The 24,824-nt window shown below is 36.8% G+C and overlaps 1 protein-coding gene across 5 annotated transcripts in view; it reads left to right on the top strand.

The window, feature by feature from the left end:
- Positions 1-20,202, top strand: part of JAK2 (Janus kinase 2) — an 84,029-nt gene extending 63,827 nt beyond the window's left edge. For all 5 annotated transcript variants that reach the window (XM_042826723.1, XM_042826720.1, XM_042826725.1 and 2 more), the window contains 10 exons: positions 388-526; positions 1,888-2,039; positions 3,096-3,246; positions 3,913-4,049; positions 6,709-6,898; positions 7,749-7,873; positions 12,374-12,546; positions 14,017-14,134; positions 17,437-17,550; positions 19,319-20,202. In XM_042826723.1, the coding sequence (XP_042682657.1) occupies positions 388-526; positions 1,888-2,039; positions 3,096-3,246; positions 3,913-4,049; positions 6,709-6,898; positions 7,749-7,873; positions 12,374-12,546; positions 14,017-14,134; positions 17,437-17,550; positions 19,319-19,426 (1,407 nt within the window). In that variant the 3' untranslated portion in view covers positions 19,427-20,202. The remainder of the gene's footprint in view (positions 1-387; positions 527-1,887; positions 2,040-3,095; positions 3,247-3,912; positions 4,050-6,708; positions 6,899-7,748; positions 7,874-12,373; positions 12,547-14,016; positions 14,135-17,436; positions 17,551-19,318) is intronic.
- The last annotated feature ends 4,622 nt before the right edge of the window (positions 20,203-24,824 follow it).

Here is a 24,824-nt window from a genome sequence, read left to right on the forward strand (position 1 = left end):
GCTGAAGTCAAACCTTTATATCTTACATAGAATGTAATAGATTTTTTTGTTCTTTTGAAATATTCCTTTTGATAGAGTTTAACGCTTCTTGTGTTCATTTTAAATGCATTGTGTTGATGAACCCATTCATTTAAGTTAACATACTTCTGACTACAGATAAAGTCAAAAACATGTTGATGATTAAAATGAATGAAAATTTCCATAGAAAAACTTAACTAAAAGGAACTGATGAAAAGTCTGAGATTTGGTCGAACTTATGTCTGATCTTTATTTTCTTTTTTCCCTTTATGCTGTTAAGTGATTTTTGTTTATTTGTTTGTTTTTAAATACCTTTTCAATCATAAGGTATTTTTGTCTGTCTGTAAAAGATGCCTTTTTGTTTATCAGGAGGATAAAGGCCTTGTTCATGGGAATGTCTGTGCAAAGAACATCTTGCTTATCAGAGAAGAGGACAGGAAGTCTGGAAACCTTCCTTTTATAAAACTAAGTGATCCTGGCATCAGTATCACAGTTTTGCCGAGAGACAGTAAGTCTTTGTGTCAGCTTTCTTTTTTAATGCTTCTGACTTGAAAATCAAGATTATTCTTTTTCTTGCTACCATCTTATTACTTTTGTTTCAGTAAACCACTTCATTCTTTTGTCAGTTTAGAATAATCCCCGCAGTCCTACTTAGCAGTTTTGAGTGCATCCTCTTTCTCGTCAAACAGACACAGGAAAAGAAAGTCACAGTTATCCACTGTATGAATATTTTGTGTTGTTTCCATTCTAAACAAATGCTTTTCACTGATAGTACTATTAGTATACTATAAAGTACTGTAAAACTGCAGATAGCTGCTGGGCTTAGTATCCTGTTATCAATCAGGACTGAATTGCTTCATTCTGTCAAAGTTTTCTGAACTCAAAGTTAATGCATTTATTAAAATGCTGCCTGGCAGTTGAAAATTATCTTTGGTAAGTATTTTGATGAATGGCTAAAGTCACGGAGGTTGCTGAAAGTACTATGTTATTAGCTTTGCAAAAAAAACTATTTTACTGCATTATGAACAAAATTATCTCGTACTGAAAGAGGCATAAAATGTGTGCAAGGTCCTTATGCTAATGAAACAGAAGTAATCTTCTTATCCATTTCTGAGTCTTCATAATTTTTTTTTTTGAAAAATGAACACATCTTAGACTTGCTAATTTTATGCAGAAAATATAACACATCTAAGAGACTGTGGGCAGCATAGAGCTTATAGTCTTTCTTAGGCAATAATCTTTCACTCTTTTAATATACAAAGCCTTCACTAACCTTAAAAATATCATATTCTAAGATCTATATCCGCATCAGAAAACAAATTGACTTTCAACATGTTACTAGACTCTCTAATAAAAGCTCTGAAATCATAAAGTGGGAAATCACTCACCGTGGTTATTTTATACTGCTGTGCCATAATGTATCGACAAACAGTAAAGTACTTTTGGCTGTTTGCTATCTAGCTCTTTCACAACAGCTATTAAATCTTGATAATTTGGGGGAAAATATTAAAGCCAGAACAAAAATATAGTGTGAAAATGAGGTTTGAAAGGTATTTATTTAAACATTAGTCTAATTCAATAGTAAAACTAATGATCTTCTGAACATGTGTTTTCCTAAGTATTCGTAAGTATTAGTTTTGTAGTACTTAATTCTTAATTATTCATTAGTATTATTGATTCAAAAGTATTACTTCTGTGGTTAATCTGTAGTTTCAAGAAAAGAACAAAAACTTGGAAAGATATTGAAAACATGTTACAAAATGAAATACCTACATATTCTAAAACCATTTTTACTGAATCAAATGTGTTTTAGAATTTTGTGGTTTTATTACTGATCTTAACATGATGTTTTCTTTGCATGATTAACAGTTCTTCTTGAGAGAATACCATGGGTTCCACCTGAATGTATTGAGAACCCCAAACAACTAAGCCTAGCTACAGATAAGTGGAGTTTTGGTACCACTTTATGGGAAATCTGCAGTGGAGGAGATAAACCACTGAGCGCTCTCGATTCTTCAAGAGTAAGTGTCACTGTATCTGCAGTAGTGGCAGTTCTTTGGATACCTTAGAACGTCTGCTTTTGTAACCAATCAGCATGCAAAATGGTGTGGCCCATAACCACTGTAAGAAACATCACGTTGTCTGGTAGACGGTGATCATCGTAAGTGATGATTTAAGGATTATTTTTACATTGTTAATTTTTTATTTTTATGGGGACAAAGTTCAGTTTTGCCAGAATTATCTTGCCCACACTTCTTTTCCTTTGTTATAACCTTATCTCACTTAAAAAAAAAAAAAAAAAAAGCTTTCCTAACAATGTACGTGACCTTTGGTTGGCATAATTCTAGTTATGCTGTAAATGAATACCTAAATACCTAAAAGCTGTAAGATGGTGTGTGTTGCTGACAATTCTATTTTATTTAAAACAGAAATATTAACATTGCCTCAGGGGCTCAAGGGATGGGGTTGTTGAGCAGAAATATATTCCATAAGAATATTATTTCTTACATCTTTAATTTCTATTTGGAAGTGAACAGAAGTTACCATTTTCTGTAATGACTTGTAGGATTATTATTATAAATTGGCTGTTTTTCTAACAAAGCCTCATCCAATTTCTCAGGTGCTGTAATCAGCTCTTAGAAAAAATTTCAAGATCTTCTTTAGACCTAGCTTCTAGACATCTGTGTTTTTTCAAAAGATGCCCTCATCTCTTCTACTAAATCACATTCTTTTCTAGTGCCAGTGAAGATTTTTTACATCTAGTGAAGCTCACTCAGCTCACTAATGGATTTAACCCAATGGATAAAATTTTCTGCTAGAATGAGATTACATACAAAGGAGATACCTTCTTCTGTTTTCTTATTTTCCACCTGTAACTGCTTTGGAGCTTTTCAACTCATTTCTCTAGATTATGGTAGTTCTTCTAAACAGCTGGTCAGTTAGTCAGATGTGAATGTTGGTGAGGTGATAAACCTAGGTTGAGAGCTGTATTTTTTCACTGCTCAAGTCAGAATATCATGGCTATTAGAACTCTTCCTGGTTATATGGTAAAAAGGCTTTTCTCCCTTCTGTTCCAGAAACTACAGTTTTATGAAGATCGACACCAGCTTCCTGCCCCCAATTGGACAGAGCTAGCAAATCTGATAAACAACTGTATGGATTATGAGCCAGATTTCAGGCCATCATTTAGGGCAATTATACGTGACTTGAATAGTTTGTTCACTCCTGGTGAGTCTGAGTCTGTGGTACAAAAGGATAGCATTAGATAGAAAAAATCCTAGTTTCTGCAGGTTACATTTCTTATGGTGGCTCCCATTTCAGTATTTTGGCCTACAACCACTCTTCAACTCCGTAGAATATTCCATTACTGCTGCTTAGTTTATTGTAAAAAAGAATATATTAAAAGTTAGTGTGAAATAAAAATAATGCTTTGAGTGATGATTAATGTCTATCTTAACTGTTCTAGTCTCCTAGCCAAATGTATTTGCAAAGGTGTTTTTTATCTCTGAAAAGTAAGAGATATTTTACTAAGTGGAACATGCACGTTATCACAAGCCCAGGTTTTTATTTCTTCCCTCAATAATAATGGAGTCACTGTGCAATAGCTGCTGAATTTAAGTTCAGTAGATCTTTAAAAAAAAAATAAATTAATTAATTTGAAATTACAGCAAGACTTGTTATGAGTCAAGCTACTTGACTGTTTGGTAATATCTCATTGTCTTCATGACTGCAAATTACTGAGTAGAAATAAAGGAGATTGTTAATATTCTACTAAGCTCAGAGTTTGCCTAGGGTTAGGGTTAGGTAAAAGATGTACTGTAGTAAGCTTGTTTCATTCTCCTGTTTGCTTCTCTTTTCTTTCTTCATCCTTTTTCTCTTCCTTCTACACCTCAGATTATGAGTTATTGACAGAAAATGATATGTTGCCGAATATGCGAACTGGAGCTCTTGGATTTTCTGGGGCCTTCGAAGATCGGGACCCAACACAATTTGAAGAAAGGCATCTTAAGTTTTTACAGCAACTTGGCAAGGTAGTATATTTGGAAATTTTCTAATTGCCTAAGAAATAGCTACTTTTTTCAATTATCTTCTAATGACCCTATATACATTAGTATATACATTGGATGCTTCCATTACAGAAATAAATAAAGAAATATCTGAGCACAGTGGAAAAAAAGATTTGAAAGGAACTTGTTTGATGGTTTTAGACAGAAGAAAGGTAGCTGTTTTCTACATTGAATCCAGTCACCAGGAGCGGCTTAATATTTCCAGTGCAGAGCTGCGTCTGACGCTTCATTTTTTGCCACTTTTTATACTTGGGATTCATTTACAATTGTTCCAGAGCAATCTTGTATAGAAACCAGGAGGCTGTTGTTTTTTCTTTTTGGGAACTCTGAATACAAGGGCCTGAAGCTCAGTAATGTCTTTGAGATACCTGTGGGCCTCAAACTTTTTAAGCTTTAGAAATCAGTATTTGGTTACAGTGTTTTGCAAGTCATTGCAGCTTGGCTGTGGAAAACATGTGCAGACAGATGACTTCAATGAAGTTCTGTCAGTTGGACTAAGTACGCTTATTCCAGCATGGTTTCTCACTTTTTTATATTGGTTACTGATGTGTAGCTACATGTCCACTTGTCTCTGTAAGTGACAAAACCTGAAAGCAAACTGGCAGAAGTACTTCTATTTGTAGGTGATTGTTGGCTATAAACAGTAGTGTAGAGTAGGGAAAGGAATGGATTTGCTGGTGATGACTGCAAAAAGGAAGATAAAAAGAGTAGAGAAGAAGAAGGTAGAGCAGAGAATGGAAGAAAAAATACTGAAAAACAAAGGAGAACCATGAACCAGAAGGAGCCTTAATGTGTAGTTCTTTAGAAATGCAGGAAAAGAGGTATCCCAGTGGGCATTATGAGAGTTAAGCAGAAGTCTGTGAAAAAAAGGGGAGAAAATGAATGGATATCACTCCTTGCCCTCCTTTTTTTCCAGTGCTGTTCACATCCTTTCATAGAGCATGTTTCTTACAGACAGTTGCTGCAGAAATGTCACTGTGATAGAATCATAGAATCAGGTTGGAAAAGACCTTAAAGATCATCGAGTCCAATCACAACCTAACCAAACTACCCTAAATCTAACAACCCTCCACTAAATTAAACACAGTCAGGGATGGTGACTCAACCACCTACCTGGGGAGCCTATTCCAGTGCTTAACAACTCTTTCTGTAGTGAAGTGTTTCATGTTATCCAACCTAAACTCACCCTGGTGCAACTTAAGGCCATTTCCCTTTGTCCTGTCACCTTAAGAAGAGACCAACCCTGATCCCACTGTAAGCACCTTTAAGATATTGGAAGAGGGCAATAAGGTCTCCCCTCAGCCCCTTCTTTTCCCCAGACTAAACAACCCCAGTTCCTTCAGTCTCCTCCTCGATAGGGCATATTCTCCAAGCCCTTCACAAGCCTTGTTGCCTTTCATTGGATCTGATCCAGCATCTCACAGTCCTTTCTGTTCTGGGTACCCAAAACTGAACACAGTACTCAAGGTGTGGCTTCAACAATGTTGAGTATAGGGGCAGGATTACTTCCTTAGTCCTGCTCACCACACCATTCCTGATACAAGCCAGGATGCCATTGGCCTTCTTGGCCACCTGGGCATGCTGTTGGCTCATATTCAGCTGACTGTCCAACAGAACACCAAAGTCCCTTTCCATCAGGCAGTTTTCCAGCCACTCTTCCTCGAGCCTGTAGGGTTGCCTGGGATTGCTGTGACCAAAACGCAGGACCCAACACTTGGTCCTATTGAAACTCAGTTTACCTTGGCCCATTGATCCAGTCTATTCAGGTCCCTCTGTAGTGCCTTTCTCCCCTCAGGCAGATCAGCACACCCTTCCAACTTGATGTCGTCTGCAAATTTACTGAGGGTGCTCTCCATACTCTCAACAAGATCATTAACATAGATGTTAAATAAAAGCAGTCCCAGTACTGAGCCCTGGGAGACACCACTCGTGACCAGCCACCAGCTGGATTTAACTCCACTGACCACAGCTCTTTGGGCCTGGCCATCCAGCCAGTGTTTCACCCAGCAGAGCATACACCCATGCAAACCATGGGCAGCCAGCTTCTCCATGAGAATGTTGTTGGGGACAGTGTAAAAGGCTTTACCGAAGTCCAGATAGACCACATCAACAGCCTTACCTCCATTCTCTAAGCGGGTCACCTTGTCATAGAAATAAATCAGGTTTGTCAGTCAGGATCTACCATTCGTAAACCCATGCTGACTGGGCCTGATCCCCTGGCTGACCTTTAATTGGTGGCACCCAAAATTATCCATTCCATAAGCTTCCGAGCACCGAGGTAAGACTGATAGGTCTGTAACTACCAGGATCATCTTTCTGGCCCCTTTTGAAAATGGGCATCACATTTGCCAGTCTCCAATCCACTGGGACATCCTTGGTTAGCCAGGACTGCCAAAGAATTGATGGAGAGTGATCCTTTACTCTTAACTTCTTTCATGGTGGTTTTGTGATATTTCACTTAAATAATTATTACATAAATAATAACATAGTAAATATTACATAAAGCTTGTTATATCACTTCAATGTTATACTACAGTGTGCACTGAGGTATTTATAGACAAGCACTGGGAAAGAGAATAACGTGGACTCATTTTTTAATTCAAGTATTTCTGTTTATATCTAGGGAAACTTTGGCAGTGTTGAGATGTGCCGGTATGATCCCCTACAGGATAATACTGGGGAGGTGGTGGCTGTGAAAAAGCTGCAACATAGTACAGAGGAGCACCTTAGGGACTTTGAAAGAGAAATTGAAATACTTAAATCTCTGCAGCATGATAACATTGTTAAATACAAAGGAGTTTGCTACAGTGCAGGTATGTGCTATGTTGAATACACCTTAAGTTGCATAACTAAGCATGTAGACTGCAAGAAATTCAGGCAGATGTTTACAAAAGCCTTTTTCAAGGGAAGAAAAGTCTGTTATGTACAGCTTTTCATTGTAAGATGGATTTTCTTTATTCAGTCAGCTCATGGCATAATTTATATGATTTTTAAAGAACAGGCTGTTTTGACTGGTTACCCAGTTGCTTTATCTTAAAGCGATGAATCTGGAGTTAAGTAAGAAAATGAAACCATTTTTTTAACTTTTTTTAACTGTTCTTATTTTTCCTTTAATGTGATGTCTGAGAGTGGATAATACCACTTTTTGTACAACTGTATAATAAATGACTAAGAAGGAGAAAGTTTCAGAAACATATGTATTTGAATGAATTGTTGATGATGTTGAAATTGAGTGAAAGCACAAGTTTTGTGCAAGATCTGATTGTTTAAAAAAAAAAAAGTGTTCAAAATTGGACTAAGTTTTGAAGATTGCTAAATTGCTAACTAGTTGACGTCAGTTGTCGTTCTGAGTTTTACCTCAGCAAAAAGAAGGAATTATGTAAACACTGGTATACATGGGTGGCACTTGTGCTTTACCTTTGGCAATAGTAGTTTTTATGAGATGTTGAATATTAAGCATATACACATTGTGGTTATGTTTAAATAAATGGCATTTCCATATCAGATACAAATAACAGACGAAAAATTGCACACTACTGAGCATACAATAGAATGCATTTTTGTTAGTGAGACTTTTCTATTACTTCTGTTCACTTGTAAATACATGTTTCAAAACTTTGCATTGAAAAGTGACAAAAAGTATTTTATTTGTTGTTGTAAAAGGTCGTAGGAATCTGAGATTAATTATGGAATATCTACCATATGGAAGTTTACGGGATTATCTGCAGAAACACAAAGAGAGATTGGACCACAAAAAGCTTTTGCTATATGCATCTCAGATATGCAAGGTAAGAGAGTTTTCAGTTGGCTTGACAATTTGACAAATTTGACAAATTTGCATCTACTCATTTCATTCAGAAATCAGTTGTTTTGTTATATATATTTTTAATAGTGTTAGGCAGCTAGAAAAACTTAACGTTGAAAATGATAGTAAGGTGTACTTATATTCAAGAACTTGAAAAAATTCTGAGTATCTTTGTAATCCTTAATGCAACATGTTGACATTGATCTGTGTGCTGATTGAGGGAGAATTATATTTTGAGAGTCATTTATGTTTATGAGGTATAAAGGCTTATTCAGAAGAATTAAAATATCTTTTTTTTCTAATGAAAGCTGGATTAAAATTGTGAAGGATTTAGTGTACTCATTGAGGCAAGCTATTCATGGGATACCATAACTGATATTTTTATATATAAAAGTCACTTAGTGACTTTAGTGACTTTATATAAAAGTCACTTAATGACTTTTAGAGATGAATATCTATAACAGTGTTCATATATTTAACAATATTAGTAATATCGTCATTTTGTAAGTAATATTATTTTTGAGTTTTAATTTATTATATTAAGTAAGTAATATTAGCATTTTGATCTAGTGGAGGGAAGGTACCTGATTCCTATGTGAAGAGCTAGGGGCTATTAAAGTGCCCGAAGCTGTAATAATTCAGTCTCACTGGCTGACATTGAAAATACTTCATAAATTCTGAAAATGGAAACACGTATCTAATCTTCCTATTAACTTATTTCTTATTACCTCAGAAGAAAAAAGTATGCGTGCCTTAGATTTATGCTACTGTTGTGTTTAAGATATGAGAAACTATGGATGCTTCAGATTTCACTGCAGGCTTATTAGTTTAATTTAAAAAAAAAAAAAAAAAAGAAAAAAAAAAGACAAATGGATGTGCACATACTGCCTTCTTATTCTAAGACAGGTAACAAATATTTTAAATTTCCTCTCCATTATTTCAATTTCAAACAAGGAAATGGTAAATTACTTAACGAGTATTCTTAGGGTGTATAGCCATTACATATTGTATTATCTAGTAGACTTGTGCCTTCCACTTTCAGGGCATTTTGTGTGTACATGTACGCACAAATACATGAGAAACATTGAAATACTGCAGTATGCAGACTGCCGATGTAAAATCAAAACAACAGATCAAATGACTTATTTCTAAGTACCAGCTAGGAGGAAGGAAGCTAGAATTTGCGTTTTGCGGATAATTAAGAGGGAAAACTTGTGCTTTCATGTAATGAACATGGGCAAACACTATCAGAATGTGGGAAGTCAACATAGAATGTAGAATTACTTTAGTTGGAAGGGACCTTAAAGATTATCTTGTTCCAACCGCTCTGCAGGGTTGCCAACCACTGAATCAAGCAACTAGATCAGGCTGCCCAGGACTCCATCCATCCTGGCCTTGGAACATTTCCAGGGTTGGGACATCCAGAGCTTTTCTGGACATAGTGCCAACACTTCACTACCCTCTCAGTGAAAATTTCCCTGGCACTTAGTTTAAATCCTCTTTTAGTTCAAAACTGTTCTCCTGTGTCCTGCCACTATTTACTTGAAAAGATTATTTTCCTCCTGCTTAGAAGCTACATATAAGTACTAGAAAGCCAAGTGTAGAACATACAGATAATTATCTCTTGTTGACTTCTAAGGGAAGCAAAGCCTAAGTATTAGTGTGTGTATTTTGCTTTGCCTTAATGTTACTGTGCTACCTGTAAAGCAGAGGTTATTTTGATTGCACTAAGTACTTCTGTTGTATTATTCTGCTTCAGAACAGCTTGATGTTTTTCCTCATGGGAGCTAATGCTTCAAAAAAAATCACTCTGGATAAAAATAAAATAAAATAAATCTCAAAGGATTAGTGAGTCTGTGCTTAGTTTGGAATCCTGTTTTAAGATAAATGTTTTCAAAGCAGACTGCTTAAATCTGGCAAAAGCACTCAGTTATGATATATTACTATGTATTAAAAATGAGTACATAGTATTACTAAAATGAGATCGAAATACTTTTAGCTTATCACCTCTTCTCCTTTCCTTTTCTATTTCTCTCCTGTTTTGTTCCAGCGTGTTTTGTTCTTTCAGCATCTGAAGTCTCTTCTGCCTCGTGTGCATTTCTGTTACTTTTTTTGTTCGTTTGTTTGTTTTGCTTGTTAGTTTTTTAGCTGAAATTCTTTTCAGCTTCAGCCTTCTTATTTCAAGTACGTGTGAGAGAAGTGAAGACATTACCATACTAAAAGGTTAAGATAAGTGTGCTTGCTTGCAGTGTATTTGGTTCCTTATTGAGAACTGGGATAAATGTCCTGACTTGTTGTCACGGAGTTAACTAGATCTATTTATGCCCATGACCGGGGGGCAAGTAAGCCCCTTCCCTCCTCCCCCCCCCCCTCCTTCCCCTCCCCTCCCCCCCCCCCTCTCCCCCGGCTCCACAAAATGGGAAGGAAGAACGGGGAAAAAAAAAACAGTGGCAACAATCTATGGAGAAAAACTGATTTTACTAACTATGATATTGGAATGCAAGATAACACAATCTAATACAACCTAATTGAAACTGAGAGTAATAAATCAAATAAGATAGGAGAGAGAGAGAGAGTTCCTGAGACTGAGTCAAACCTGAAAAGCTTGGAGCAGCTAGGAAAGCACCATCCAGCATCCACTGCCAGGCAGCAAGAGAGCGCCCCACCCGGAAGGGCCAGATCCCGTGACTGCTGTAATGTACAGGGATAGGTACCTGGAATTGGGGCAGTGACACTTTAATGCCCAGTGCACTACATGATGTTTTGATGTGGAATACTTAAAGCCAAAAAAAAAAACAAACAAACCAGAAAACCATGACACCTGTGTTTCTCATACTGTGAAAAGCAGTTTTCAGAGATGGCATTTGCTAATTGTGTTTCTGTAGAAGCAAATCATTGCAGCTATAATGTGATGTAGCTCATGTCACTAGTTCTGCTTTTTCTGGTGGCAAGCAATAGAATTCTGTATTCGAATTTAAAATTTAAAATTTCCCAATGCTTTTCTGATTTTGAGGCTTTTCTGTTTTTCCTCTTTTGACACTACGTTTTCTTCATTCTTGCTGATAAGAGGGTGGGAATAATTTTGTTTTTCCACCTCATAGTGCTTAAAGTATTTCATTCATCCTTGCTGAAAGGCCCCATAACTACCATTTGAATAGCAAAGGTGAAAAAATTTGAACAGTGTCATTGAACTTGACCTCACTGTTAGTGTAATGTCAGAGGATTATGATTTCCACTCAAAATTTGCATGATTTCAAGTAAATATGTCTCAGAGGCTGGAAAATGGCTATTATAACAGGAAAGTCACTAGTATCAGAGAAACTTAAGGACTACTTTCAGTATGGTATTTAATATTACTATTTTTCAGGATAGCAAAAGATAACAGGTAATGGTGAAGATGTCAGTTTTAAACAGATTTGAGTGGATGTTCTGAATATACAGTGTTGCCACCTAATGGTACAAGGAGGTAGCATGAGACTGAGAAGAAGTAGACTTCCAAGTTACACTTTTTCAGAGGTTTCTCACTTAAAAAGCGAAAAGACTAATCTTTTTACATTAAAAATATAATGCTGATGCCCCAAATGTCTGAATTTATTCTAGAACATCATTTATTCTAGAACATCATTTATTCCTTTTTCTGTTGTGTTCCCATGTTTCTTTATGAAACTGTGAAACTGACAGCCTGCTTTGTGTTTTCTTCCATGTATGAAAATCAAGAATCTTTTAGTACAGCATTGTCAGTTTCTGTTCACCATCTATTGCTGTGTAGGCAAGAATTTTTTTTAAATATTTGCTGTAATACCTTAGCTTGATTGTCTCTTCACGCACTGGCTTCTGTGTTCAATTAATTGCAAAAACAGAATGTATTGGTAAGAAGGGATCAGCAACAGCAGCTAAATATGATAACTTCAGATTATCGTTTCCATGGGTAGCCATTACACAAGATACAGGAAAAAGAGAGCTGTGATAGAGGATAATGGTCAATAAGGAGAAAGAAGGAGAAAGAAGATTTACAAATATGAATACAGCCAGAGAATAGCTGTCACATTCAAGGACTTGTAAGATAAAGTTTAATAATGAAATTAGGAAAGCAGATGTGAAAAATAGAAAGAAGGTTAATTCAAACAGCTAATGAAAGGACAGGTTTCTTATCTGCCCTGCATCATGTAGCTTAGCCCAGACTTTGTTTATTTTTGCTTAGAACTGGCAAACTGCACTTGGGTATGGAAAAGAGCTGTAACAGCCATCTAGCTACGTAATTGTAAAACACTTGGCTGAGAAAGGTTCTCTATATAGTTGCCTTCAGTTAAGTAGAGTCTCTTGCATTTGGAAACATTAACTTAATAGAGAAAGCAAATATTCAAGTACTCTGATTTTGATACATTCTCTTTGATTTTAACTTTGAGCTTGTTTCATCCCTTTAAAGATAGCGCAGCCACTTAAAAATAATTTTCTTTTCTGTTGTGTTTGTGAACACGCTTAGGGCATGGAGTATCTGGGCACAAAAAGATATGTTCACCGGGATTTAGCAACAAGAAATATCTTAGTGGAGAATGAGAACAGAGTTAAAATTGGAGATTTCGGATTGACTAAAGTCTTGCCACAAGACAAGGAGTACTACAAAGTGAAAGAACCTGGTGAAAGCCCTATATTTTGGTAAGTCTTTTCTCAATGTATGAAATCGTGATATGTTTTCAGCTTTGTGGTTTCAGACAACTGTTTCACATATTGTGGAATTGTGGTGTAAAATTTCCAAGTCTGTTTTTAAAGCATTGTGAAAGTCACATGCATGATCCTTGCTTTTACAGAACAACATTGAGAATTCCTAACTTTATGCATATTTCCCCTCCCCTCCAAAAAAAACCAACCAACCAACCAACCAAACAAACAAACAAAAAAAAAACAACAAAAAAACACCCTGAAAAAATCGTACTTAACAAGTTAAATAATGTCACAGGGAATGTATTCCAAGATTAAAGAAATCTAGAACGCTTACTAAGGAGTGGGTTCCTGTAAGTTTTGGACCCTTAAACAAAAATATGTATCTTCTAGATGAGATCTGTTGGGTGAACCATCTGTTGGCCAAGTGGAATTAAATCATACAGATGAGTTAGCAAGGATAAAGTATTAGGTTGACTGTTAAGGTAAATGAACCACTGGGACACATCCTGGAGGAATGGGCTGCTCTAGCTCAGGTCCCCACAAGTGGCTGCTGCCCCACCCCTCCGGCCCTACCACAGGCTCCTTGGGCTGCAGCAATGGCCTGGGGCTGCTTCTTCAGGGGCTTTTCATGGGCTTCAGCTTTCTTTAGTCGCATCCACTGCTACACCTTTGGCTCTTCTGTTGCTGCATGTGGATTTCTACTCTGCATGGTGTTCATGGGCTACAGGGGGACAGCCTACTGTACCATGAGCTAATCCTGAGCTGCCTGGAACTTCTGCTCTGCGCCTGGAGCACCTGCCATCTTTCTGCACTTTGGGTTCTGCAGGGCTGCTTCTCTCACACTTTTTTCATTCCCCTCACCCAGCTGCTGTTGTACAGCAGTTTTTCCAGTTAATCTCACAGAGGCACATTCAGTGTTGCTCATAGCTCAGCTCTAGCAGTGACAGGTTCTTGATGGAGCAGCTGGAGTTGGCTCTGATCTGCCATGGGACAGCTCCTGGGCTCTGCTCACAGGGGCCCCCCTGCAGTCTCTTGCTACCAAAAACTTGTCAGATAAATCTAATACAGCTGCATTTGGACTATGTACTTTTGTGTATTCAAAATGCCACTTCATATTTGTGATTTTATTGTCTATAGCTGCCATAGGTGACCTTAAAATATAACAATTAAGGGGTAAGTAAAATAATATAAAATAGCGTTAGCAATAGATGTTATTGATCTGAAAAAATTAAGTCCACAAATGCATGGGACACAATTCAAAGCTTACTGATAGTGGTGGAAAGATATTTATTGGTTATAACTCTTTTTATTCCCAGTCCTTACCATGTCAAAATCTTATTTACCCTCATTAGATGCAGGAAAAATACCAGTTCTCGTACCAGTTAACTACTATTATCAGAATACTTGTTCACTTTTACTAGTGAAGGTAATGCAGAACAATATTATTTTTACCATGTGTTGCAGGTATGCTCCAGAGTCTCTGACAGAGAGCAAATTTTCTGTGGCTTCAGATGTATGGAGTTTTGGTGTGGTCTTGTATGAACTCTTCACTTACATTGAAAAGAGCAAAAGTCCACCAGCTGTGAGTACTTAATTATTTTTTCCCAGAGATTTTTATTTGTTTATTTAAAAAAAAAAAAAAGTGTATGGATTTTTTCTGTGTTTAGATAGGTTGATATTTACTGAGCCTTTTTTGGAGTGTAACTTTGTGTTTGAGACAACGTCCAAATGGAAACAGCAGCATGCTGAGAAGCATTTGCATCTAGGTGTAAAAAGCAAAGGCTATCTGGAAAACAGTCTGTGCAGACTTAATCTGCTCTGTAACTTCCAGCTGTTTGAAAAAGGTTTGAAAATATCTAATTAGAGACTTATCTTTCTCATTCTTTATAGAGAGATCCCAGATGAAACTGTTCCATTGTAATATTACAAGTATTTTTAATACCACTCCAAATCTAAGGCCCAGACAAGCAAATACTTCAACCTGAAGTAGATTTAAGTGAGGTAACTCTTAAAGTTACTTTGTTATCTTAGCAAAACCCGAGGTAATTATCTGTAGCTCAGAAAGGAAAGAGAGTTTTTCTTTTCTTGCAGACTGTTGACAAGTGTCTTTAAAGGCACTCACTAAATGAAATAAAGTACTACTTGTTTACTGCAGAACAGCTCTGCAGTTGGGGATGAAGTTCATAATGTTACCTTTACTAGAATTGCCCTGCAGGCATTACAGAAGAGAGGTAACTTGAATGTTTACTAGAGCAGTCTTCACTGTTCACCAGTGTCTCAGTCCTGGCAAATGTAGTTCTGAGAGGTAAACAGTGATCGTAGGGAAAATGTATTTGACAGACCTCTACATCAACATCAGTAGAACTTAGTAATTGTATGCAATCACAAAAGATATTAAAGAATCCATTCAGAGCCATTCTGAGGGACCTCAACAGCCTAGAAAGGTGGGCCCAGCTGGACCTGATGAGGTTCAACATGGCAAAAGTGCAGGGTTTTGCACTTGGGCTGGAGGAATCCCAGGCATCCCTTCAGACTGGAAGGAGCAGTCCTTGAGAGCAGCCCTGTGGAGAGGGATCTCGGGGTCTTGATAGATGAAAAACTTAACATGTCCTCGCGGCTTGGAAAGAAAATGGTATCCTGGGTTCCATCATAAGAGGGTTGGCCAGCAGGGACAGGGAGGTGATTGTCCCCCTCTACTCTGCTCTTGTGAGGCCCCATCTGGAGTTCTGTGTCCAGGTCTGGAGCCCCCAGTACAAGGAACACACGGAGCTGTTGCAGAGCATCCAGAGGAGAGCCACAAAGATGATCAGGGGGCTGGAGCACCTCCCCTATGAAGACAGGCTGAGGGAGCTGGACTTGTTCAGGCTGGAGAAAAGAAGGCTGCAGGGTGACCTCATTGCAGCCTTTCAACACCTAAGGAGAGCCTACAAACAAGAGGGGAATCAACTCTTTGAAAGGGTAGATAACAACAGGACAAGGGGAAATGGTTTTAAGTTGAGGGAGGGCAAATTTAGGTTGGATGTTGGGGAAGTTCTTTACAGAGAGAGTAGTGAGGTGCTGGAACAGGCTGCGCAGAGAAGTTGTGGATGCTCCGTCCCTGGAGGTGTTCAAGACCAGATTGGATGGGGACCTGGACAGCCTGGTCTAGTATTGAATGTGGAGTTTGGTGGCCCTGCATGTGGCTGGGGGGTTGGAGATTCATGATCTTTGAGGTCCCTTCCAACCCTGGCCATTCTGTGATTTCGTGAATCACAGAACCACAGAATCATATAAATGATCTAGTGATCACCTAGTTGCTACCCCTTGCTAAAGCAGATTCACCAGAGTAGATTTCACAGGAAAGAATCCTGGTCAGTTTTCACTTCTTCTGGAGAAGGAGACTCCACAACCTCTCCAGGCAGCCTGTTCTGTCACTCTCTCAGTAGTTGTTTCTCATGTTCAGGTAGAACTTCCTGGGTTACAGTTTGTGTTCCTTGTCCTGTCACTGGGCACCATTGAAAAGAGCTTGGCCCCATCCACTGAACTCCCTCCTATGAAATATTTACAAGCATTGACAAGATTCCACCACAGTCTTCTACTTTTCAGCCTAACAGTCCCAGGTTTCTCAGCCTTTCCTTGTAAAAGAGATGCTCCCAGCCCCTAATAATCTTTGTGGCTCTCCACTGGACTCTGTCTAAAAGTTCCCCATCCCTCTTGAACTGAGGAGCCCAGAACTGGAATAGTACTTCAGATGTATCCTCACCAGGGCAGATTAGGAGTAAGGGGTTTACCCTCCTTGACCTGCTGACTGTACTCTTCAATGCATGCCAGGATACCGTTGGTCTTCTTGGCTGCAGGGGCACCCTGTTGACTCATTTGCAGCCTGTCATCCAGCAGAACACCCAAGACCTTCTTTGCAGAGCTCCTTTCCAGCAACTCAAACCCTAATCTGTACTGACTCATGCAGTGGAGAAAAGATTCTCAGAGCAGGGACAGCTCTCTTTGTCTGATACCAAACAATGCAGATATGTGGAGTTTTTCAAAAGGACTGTGAAATGAGAAGTAATGTAGTAAGTCATGGAATATACTTTGAGTAAATAAACATTTTATGTGTTCATGATTTCATGATCAGAGCCAGGCAGCTCTCTTGGTATGTATCAAGAAAAATTTGTTTTTATCAATTTGACAAAGCAGCATGTCATCATCATTGTAACTGTTGCTTGTATCACTGACTTTGGCATTCACACATTCTACCAGCAGTTATTTCACATCTTCGTGTTATCACCATTAAAGACACTTATGTAATACTGGAAGAGAAACAATCCCTTTACGTTATGCTTAGAAATTATTTTCCCTTAATAGTATTTTCTCATTTACTATATATCTCTGGCAATCTGAGAGAATTTTTTTTTATCTGCTTTCAAGGTTATGTTGATTTTTGGCTAGCAAGATTTATTTATTTATTTTTAGCTGAGTTTAATTAATTTTTAGCCTCTAATTACTGATTAATCCAGTTCATTTTTTTAATGCATCTCATAATGTTATTATATGTAACAACATTTATATATACATAACATTTTGTAATGTTATTATTTGCTTTTTGATTGACAGGAGATTTTCAAAGCATCCAAATTTTAACATTTCAGGGATCTCTTTAGAATTACCAGTAAGATTTTTAACTTATAACTTTAAATCATATATCTATAATACTAATTCCCCCCCAATGAATGGTGATTGTTGATATATTATCAGAAATTGTCATTTATAATTTTATCTTTGCTATTTAATATATTATTCATAGAATTTCTGAGGTTTGTCTTATAAATTGTTTCCCAGGGTACTTATTTTGCAGCATATTTTTTTCCCTTTCAAATCTTATTTATGATACTTGGCCTTCTGTTTCAGGAATTCATGCGCATGATTGGCAATGATAAACAAGGGCAGATGATTGTATTTCATTTGATAGAGCTTTTGAAGAACAATGGACGACTTCCAAGGCCAGATGGATGCCCGGATGAGGTGAAGTATTATTATAGTAATATAGTTCTGTAGTCTTAAAGGTGCACAGTAAGGGTGAGTATATAGTAAACTTCATGTTTCCTTCTGTGTGGATTATGGAAGAATTTATACAGCCTGAATTGTTGTGCTGTTGTTTTATCAGTTACGTGATGGGTAATAATCACAATTGTTTTTATGATACTTTAGATTATACTCACTCAGGAGCTTATAATGTAGTCTTTCTGAATATGTGAAATAGGATTATTATGACTATTACACTGGAGCCCTCAGACTGCTGTTTAAAAAATGTAAATTTAATAAGACAGTGAAGTTTAGTGTATGGAATTTGTTCCATAAAAGACTTATATAAACCTTCTTGCTCAAAACTGTACTGTAAGTTTTCTGATGTGTTTAATGTTTAGGAGAGAAACTTTACTATCTACCTAGGGTTCAATTAATCATATTTAATTCTGAGACTTAAAAAATGCTTTATCTTTATTTCCCTCTTTTGCTCTTCCTTCCTCAAGCATAGAAATACTTACATATGTTTATCATGCGTATCATCAAACATTCTTGGACAGGTGCTATATGCAGATTGTGCATACAGTGAAGAATATGAATTGGATTTTATCTGGACATGGGCTTTGGATTTGTATTCATACTTTTTGTAGATCTAGTATATGCCTCTAAAACAATCTAGAGAGTATGTTAATCCAAGTTTTTTTAATTTGCTAATACTCTAGATGTTTTAAAAATATTTCCTTACTATTTCTAAGCCTTTTACTTCACTGTTCTTTTGAGGAGGATGCACTTCAGCTTGAGGAATGTAACTAAAATAGATACACTATTTTTTTTTTTCCTATAACTTCTAGTCTAGATAGATTCTTGTATCTATGATTGGACACATTTGGCAATAATTGCTGAAATAATTCCTACAAAACTGCAGATAGCAGATACCAACGTCGAGAGATCTAGCAGAGAAGAAATGGAATGACACAGATCGGGCAGGGAAACCATTGGACATGTGCATGAGTACAACAGTTGTTGAATCACGAAGATTTGAGGTTTTCATAGATAATCTGGATTTCCTACAAATATGATAGTACTACTATCTTATTGAAACTAAGTTCTGTTGTCTGACATTTCTTCAGCTAACAAAGCAAGATGGCAATGCCTCTCTTCTGTTAGAAACCATGATCATCCCATTTTGATCCTAATCTTGAAACTTCCTAGGTGTTTTTAACTTACAGGCTGCTTTGGACTCAGATCAATGTGAGAATTTCAGATCTGCTGAAAAGTGGAGAATTGAGAGCTACATTTGTTTCGAGCTTTTCAGATAGTTGTTAAGCAGAAATTTTTAGAAGAATGAGAATCTGTTTACGATCTGGATTAAATTAGTGAAAAGAACACAAATGAAGAGAGTGTCACAGGACTACTGTGATGGGATATCAGGTGCATGTTTGGGAAAATAGCATGGCTAAATGCCTTTCATATTTTCAAACAATATTTTTGATCTGTTTTTAATATTATTAGGTTCAGTTTGCGTTTGTGTCATCTTGCAAACTTTGAAAATTAATTCAATTTCCATAATAACTAAAAGAGAGAAAATCTTCATAAAGGCCCTTTGCTGTCCTTAAGCAAGGAAATTGATGACTATTACTAAAATCTTGCTATACTATCGTGTCACTGTTGCATGGAAAAATGCAGTTAAGTTAGAGAGTCTTTGCACTTAACTAACTGTCTGTAGTATCTATTAACACAGTATTTATTTTCTTTTTTTCCCCCCCAGATTTATGCTATCATGAAAGAATGTTGGAACAACAACGTTACTCAGCGGCCCACCTTTAGGGATCTTGCTCAGCGAGTGGATCAAATAAGGGACAACATGGGTGGATGAGGAAACTGTCCCTTCTTAAGAGCATGTATTAGGATGCAAACAAAATGTACTTGGTTTGCTGTGTATAATTGACATATGTGCACTTGTGCATTTACCTTTGCTGGAAGTAAAATCTGCATGGCAAATATCTTATATGAATCTGCAAACTGAGGAACCCTGCTGGTTTTCTTGATCAGGATATATTTGTTACTGTGAGAACATGTTGAAATTCTCAATACGGAAAGAAATTATTTTTCTAAATTGAATAATATAATATATGGTCAGTCTACAAAACCATTATTTGCCTTATTTGGCAAGCAAAAAAGAGGTGAGAAATATGTGAGATTAAGAAATGATAAGACTATTTCCTTGTTGAAATGGAGATACATAGAAAAGACATGTAGTCTTTTCACTGTGAATATGTAGTGAGTGACTGCACACCCTGTTCTGTGTGTTGCACAAGGGCTTTGTTTTGTTAATGTGCTTTTGTAACTTTTTATTGTTGTTGCAGAAGTGGCTTCTCTGTATAACAAAATGGAATTGGTTATGTAATCCAGCAACTTTTAATGTGCCTGTCTGAATCAATGATCAGTCAGCAGCATATGCAAAGAAACATAGTCCATGTGATATACTGTAAGTATTTCTAGGGGAAGGAAAAGGAAGTGAATTGTTTTTAATTTGGACAGCCAGATAACTCACCTGTGTGAGAATTGTAATTTAAGTTGGAAAAGAAAATAGTGACAATTTTTTTGTATTTTTTTCCCTTAAGTATTAGATTCCCTTTACATATGAGGATACAGTGAATTGAAGACATTTCGTATAAGACCATCTTCAGATTGTTTCTGAATATGAAAAAGCCAAACATACTGCTTTTGAATGTTGCTCTTTTACTCTTTCCATCTTTGTATTTTTTATGCTGTCCTCAGTGTACCTGTAAATTGGAAACTTCCTAAAAACAGAATTAAAAATGTAGAAAATGCCCTTCAATTCCTCACTTTGTTATGATCATGATCTTGTATGTTCCTTCCAGTACCCTAAAAAGAAGGTTTATTGCTCAGTGTATAATATGGTCAGTCACCACTCAAAGTCATTGAGTCAACTTTGGGCCAATTCTTTTTAAAAACCTCCATTTCTTCCTGTTTTAAGACCTAGCCCGTGACCATTTGGAAGAAGGAAAGTATAAGTACAATTGCTTCACATTTAGCTGGAGGCAAGAACACGATCCCAGTTAATGAGAACTGGAAGGAGTTTAAAGTTACCTGAACAGATTGCTATGTGTAATTCCACTTCTGAAGTAAATCTAACAAATTTGTGGACAAGGCTACTAATTGGTTTTGCCTCCAAGCATGAAACTTGGGAATAATCTTGTATCTTAAAGCAGTGAACGTTTCAGGTTTTGTTTATTTAAATTCAAATGATCTGTTATTTTTACATATTCTTAGATGTTGTTTGTAAAATACTATGCTTGTTGTTCTTGAACTTTTGCTGAGGTTCAGTTAAGGCTACACAAGCTCACAAACCCTTATAATCCATAATGTATTTAAAATGAAGTGTTCGTTTTTGAAATTTGTGGCAGTGAATTTGTGGAATACAGGGACTACTTTGCTGTGAGGCCTCATTAAGATTCGTGATTAATTACATCCATCTACTCAGAAGTTTAAGTAACTACAATTAAAAAGTAGGAATTTCTTGCTCAGTGTAACATAGTGCCAGTATAGCGATGTTTTGTACCACTGATCTTTCTTTCCCACAATTGCTCATTCAAGGTTATGATTTTATAATACGGGAGACTGCTAAGTAGTGGCGGCAGCATCAGCCCTCTTTCTGCCCCTTGCATTTAATAAAAATGTTGTTGGGCTTTCTTCCTATGAAACTCTTTCACAGAACCTTAGAATTGATTTTGCCAGCAGCTTATAAGCTGCAGAGAACTTTTGAGTACTCCTATGTGTGTGTTCTCTGTTTCTGTATGCTGCTTTCAAGACGATTTAGAAGTTTCAGGCAAGGAGCACCTTTGCATTTGTACTCTCAGTTGTGTGTACATGTTTTTTGTAGCAAAAGAAGATAAAGCTTTAAAGCATCGAAGCAGCATTTTAGCTGGGGTAACGTATGCAGGAACTATGTAAAATTTGCAGTGTGGCAGTTGATAGCTGACTGGTTTCCAATATATAATAGACTAACAGTAATTTATGTAAGAATCTCAGGGAAGTTTGTGTAATGCAATGAACAGATCTTCCAGTCTGCTATTTTTTCAAGTGAATAAAAAGTCTTTTGCTTGTTCTACTACCATATGATTGATTACATAGTCTGATTGCTTAAATGTAATGTGGAATTCAAGGATAATTTTTTTAAGTTTTGTGGACTTTTTACTTCAATACTTTATAATTTTTAGAGAAAGCCGTACCTTTACACTGCAGTATAACTTTGTGCTGTTGGTCAGGAGCATATGTAGTCCATTGTACCAAGTCGGTCTGTGCAAAGGGCTTGATCATCCAGGATAAGTATTCTTCACTGGATGAGTAGGACCAAGTAGTGCTTAGGACTCAGGGGATGTGTGTGATCATCTGCAGTGTCAATGTTTAGGTCTTGGAGCAGACAGAATCATGGTTTTCTCAAAAAAAATGTAAAGGTTGTAAACACAATGATTTGTTGAATTTGCTAATGCCACGTGTAGTATCCTTGTTAAAAAATAAATTAAAAAAAAAAAAAACAAAACACAGAAATAAACCCCCACAAACACTGCATTTCAAGAGCAAATCTATTGTAGATTTGTAGAATGCCATATTTTTATATAGTATTTTTATTAACAGAATCATATTTTTGTTTTTGAAACTTTCTTCAGTTGGCATTGCATTTGTCACACTTCAGTGTAGTCAATATGCTACCCAAAATGCTGTGATTTACTGTAGGAAAAGTGCTGTTTTATGCATACATGACTGCTGCTACGACGTAGAATGAAGATACTAACTACCGCTTTGCACTTATTTCAAGTGAAAGTGTTCTCCTGTAAGTTCACAGTGTATCTTAAAAAATCTACAAACAACTATTGTGTAATGTAATATAACATTGGTTTGTTACCTATCAGTATAAATAGCCTAGCCTTCAAAATCCATTTTTAAATATCATCACAACCTTGCAACAGTCATGTAATAAGGCTGAGGAGGAACGGATTTTCGAGAAAAGAAACCCGAACTTTGTCAAGTTGTGTTATTGATTAAAAGCTTCCATTGTTGAGATAGTTACCACTATACATACAGCCAAAACTATTAAAAAGATGTTAAATTATTTGAATTAGTTTTAGAAACCAAGTCTTTAATTGTTGTGTTTGCTTGAAGTATGGCCAGCTGTATTGAAATGTTTGAGAAAAGACTGCATGAAGTATAAAGAAATGTTACTCTTGTGTAAAGAAAGCAAGCTTTTCAGGAATGTCTGAGCACATAAAGCTGGAGGATAGACTCTGAGAGCAGGAGTGGAAGCACAGAACTACAGGAGGACTTCTGGAAAAGGCTGTTGTTGAACAGTGAAGAAGCATTCTGAAATGCACAACAATTTACAAATACACTGGTAATGTCTACTGAAAATGCCATATCATTACAAATGTGCTAATGTATTTCTGAACTGTGTGTTGTCTGCCTTAAATCTAAAATTCGTAGAGACCCAATCCTGAGTGAAAAATGCAAGAATGACTACACCAAAAAAAAAAATGCTTAAAATTGTTCAATGCCAGACAGCAATCTTAAAAGGTATTTAAGTTTTTTTTTTTTTCTTTCCTGAATCTTGCTTTTTAAATAAGAGTTTTACAATACTTTATATTAAAGTAGAAAAAGTCCCTTTGGGGGAATGGAGAAGAAAACTCATGTTACTTGTAGTTGGACTTCAAATATTTGGATACATGGCTTGTTGGAGAGAACGTAAAGGGGGATATTTTCTAGAAAACTATGTATTAATGACTGAAACTTATCTGTGCTTTTCTTTTGAGTTTGGTTAGTAAAAAATAAAATAACAACTGAACACAATGAATGGCACGTGCCTGCCAAGGTTTTCTTTTGTGCAATGCCTAGAACTATTTTTTGGTGTTGAAGTTGCTGGTGAAGAAGACTGCTCTGTTTTAAAGGGGGTGAATTGCAGTGTATACAACTTTGTGACCTTCCTGGGGTAGCTATATGTAGTGTTTTTCCTTTTTCTAAGGAACTCTTCTATCCCAAAATAAAGGCTGATTTTGGGTGCTCCCTGAAGTTAAGATTGACTTAACTAGCTTAATATGAAAGTGGTCATTTGGGAATGAAGAAGCACTTCCTTTTATTGTCAGTATTTACAGAGAGGCTCTGACAGACTGCCTGTTAACCAGAGTGCAGTTCTTTGCAGTTCCTAATGCAAGCAAACCTGGGTACAAATGCAGAAATGAACATGTGATTTTTGTTACTTTATCAGAGGATTTCCTCTAATTTTTATTTTCTTAGATATATAAAGATTGTCACCACTTTGAACAGAATTTATGCAAATGGATTTTTTGTTGTTTATTTTAGGGGAGAGGGGAGTGGGTTTTTTTGTTTTACTGATTTGTGTTGGTTTTGTTTTATTTTGCATTTTGATAAGTGCAATAGCAAAACGCAAAATATATATATATATAAGTACACAGTCAGATATATAGATATATCTCAGTCAGATATTAGATACTACGCTGTGGTGGAAATAATTATCCTAGTTCAGTTACCTCTTCCAGCACATACAGGTGTTTTATTCAGTGAAGTGTTTGAGCTGCCTTTGAGGTGACGCTGACTCTGAGTCAGGATTTAAAAAAAAAAAAAAGAAAAAAAAAAAGGGGGTGAGGAGGAATAGAGGAAAGCCAGGCACTTTGGTGCTTCCTATTGTGGCCTTGTCCTATATAGATCTCTTGCTGCACGGGATCCACCTGTGCAATGCAGTGGATCTGGCAATGAAGTATATGCAAGGGACTTCTCCATGAGCCCTCAGCAGCATGCTGTGGCTGCAGTGCAGGTCAGAATGAGGGCTTAAGTCACTCATTTCTTATAATGCTTTCACTGGGCCGAATAACTCCACCAGTAAGGGCCAAACAGCTTGGAATCCCACTGATAACTGAAACACTAAATGGGGTAGCAAGGGAAAAGAATCTGAGGAGAGTTTCCATAGGGAAGGAACACCAAATTCATCAGATGTCTATTTAATCAAACTAACATAATCATCTTTCCAAATTTAAGGTGTATTTTATACTGATAAACAGGGAAATTGAAGGAGATGATCACAATCAACTCCTTTTATCACAGCACATGCCACTTTGTAAGCAAGTATCTGGAATTAATTGCTTTCTGGTACTTAGAAAGTTACCACTGAACAGAGCACGGTTTGTGGAGGTGGTTGTTTGTTTGTAAATTCTTTCCCACCCCTATCAAAGTTACTACTG

This window comes from Centrocercus urophasianus, unplaced genomic scaffold, assembly GCF_019232065.1.
Source record: "Centrocercus urophasianus isolate 14NV4802_14NV808 unplaced genomic scaffold, USGS_Curo_1.0 seq_27, whole genome shotgun sequence".
Classification (NCBI taxonomy): Eukaryota; Metazoa; Chordata; class Aves; order Galliformes; family Phasianidae; genus Centrocercus; species Centrocercus urophasianus.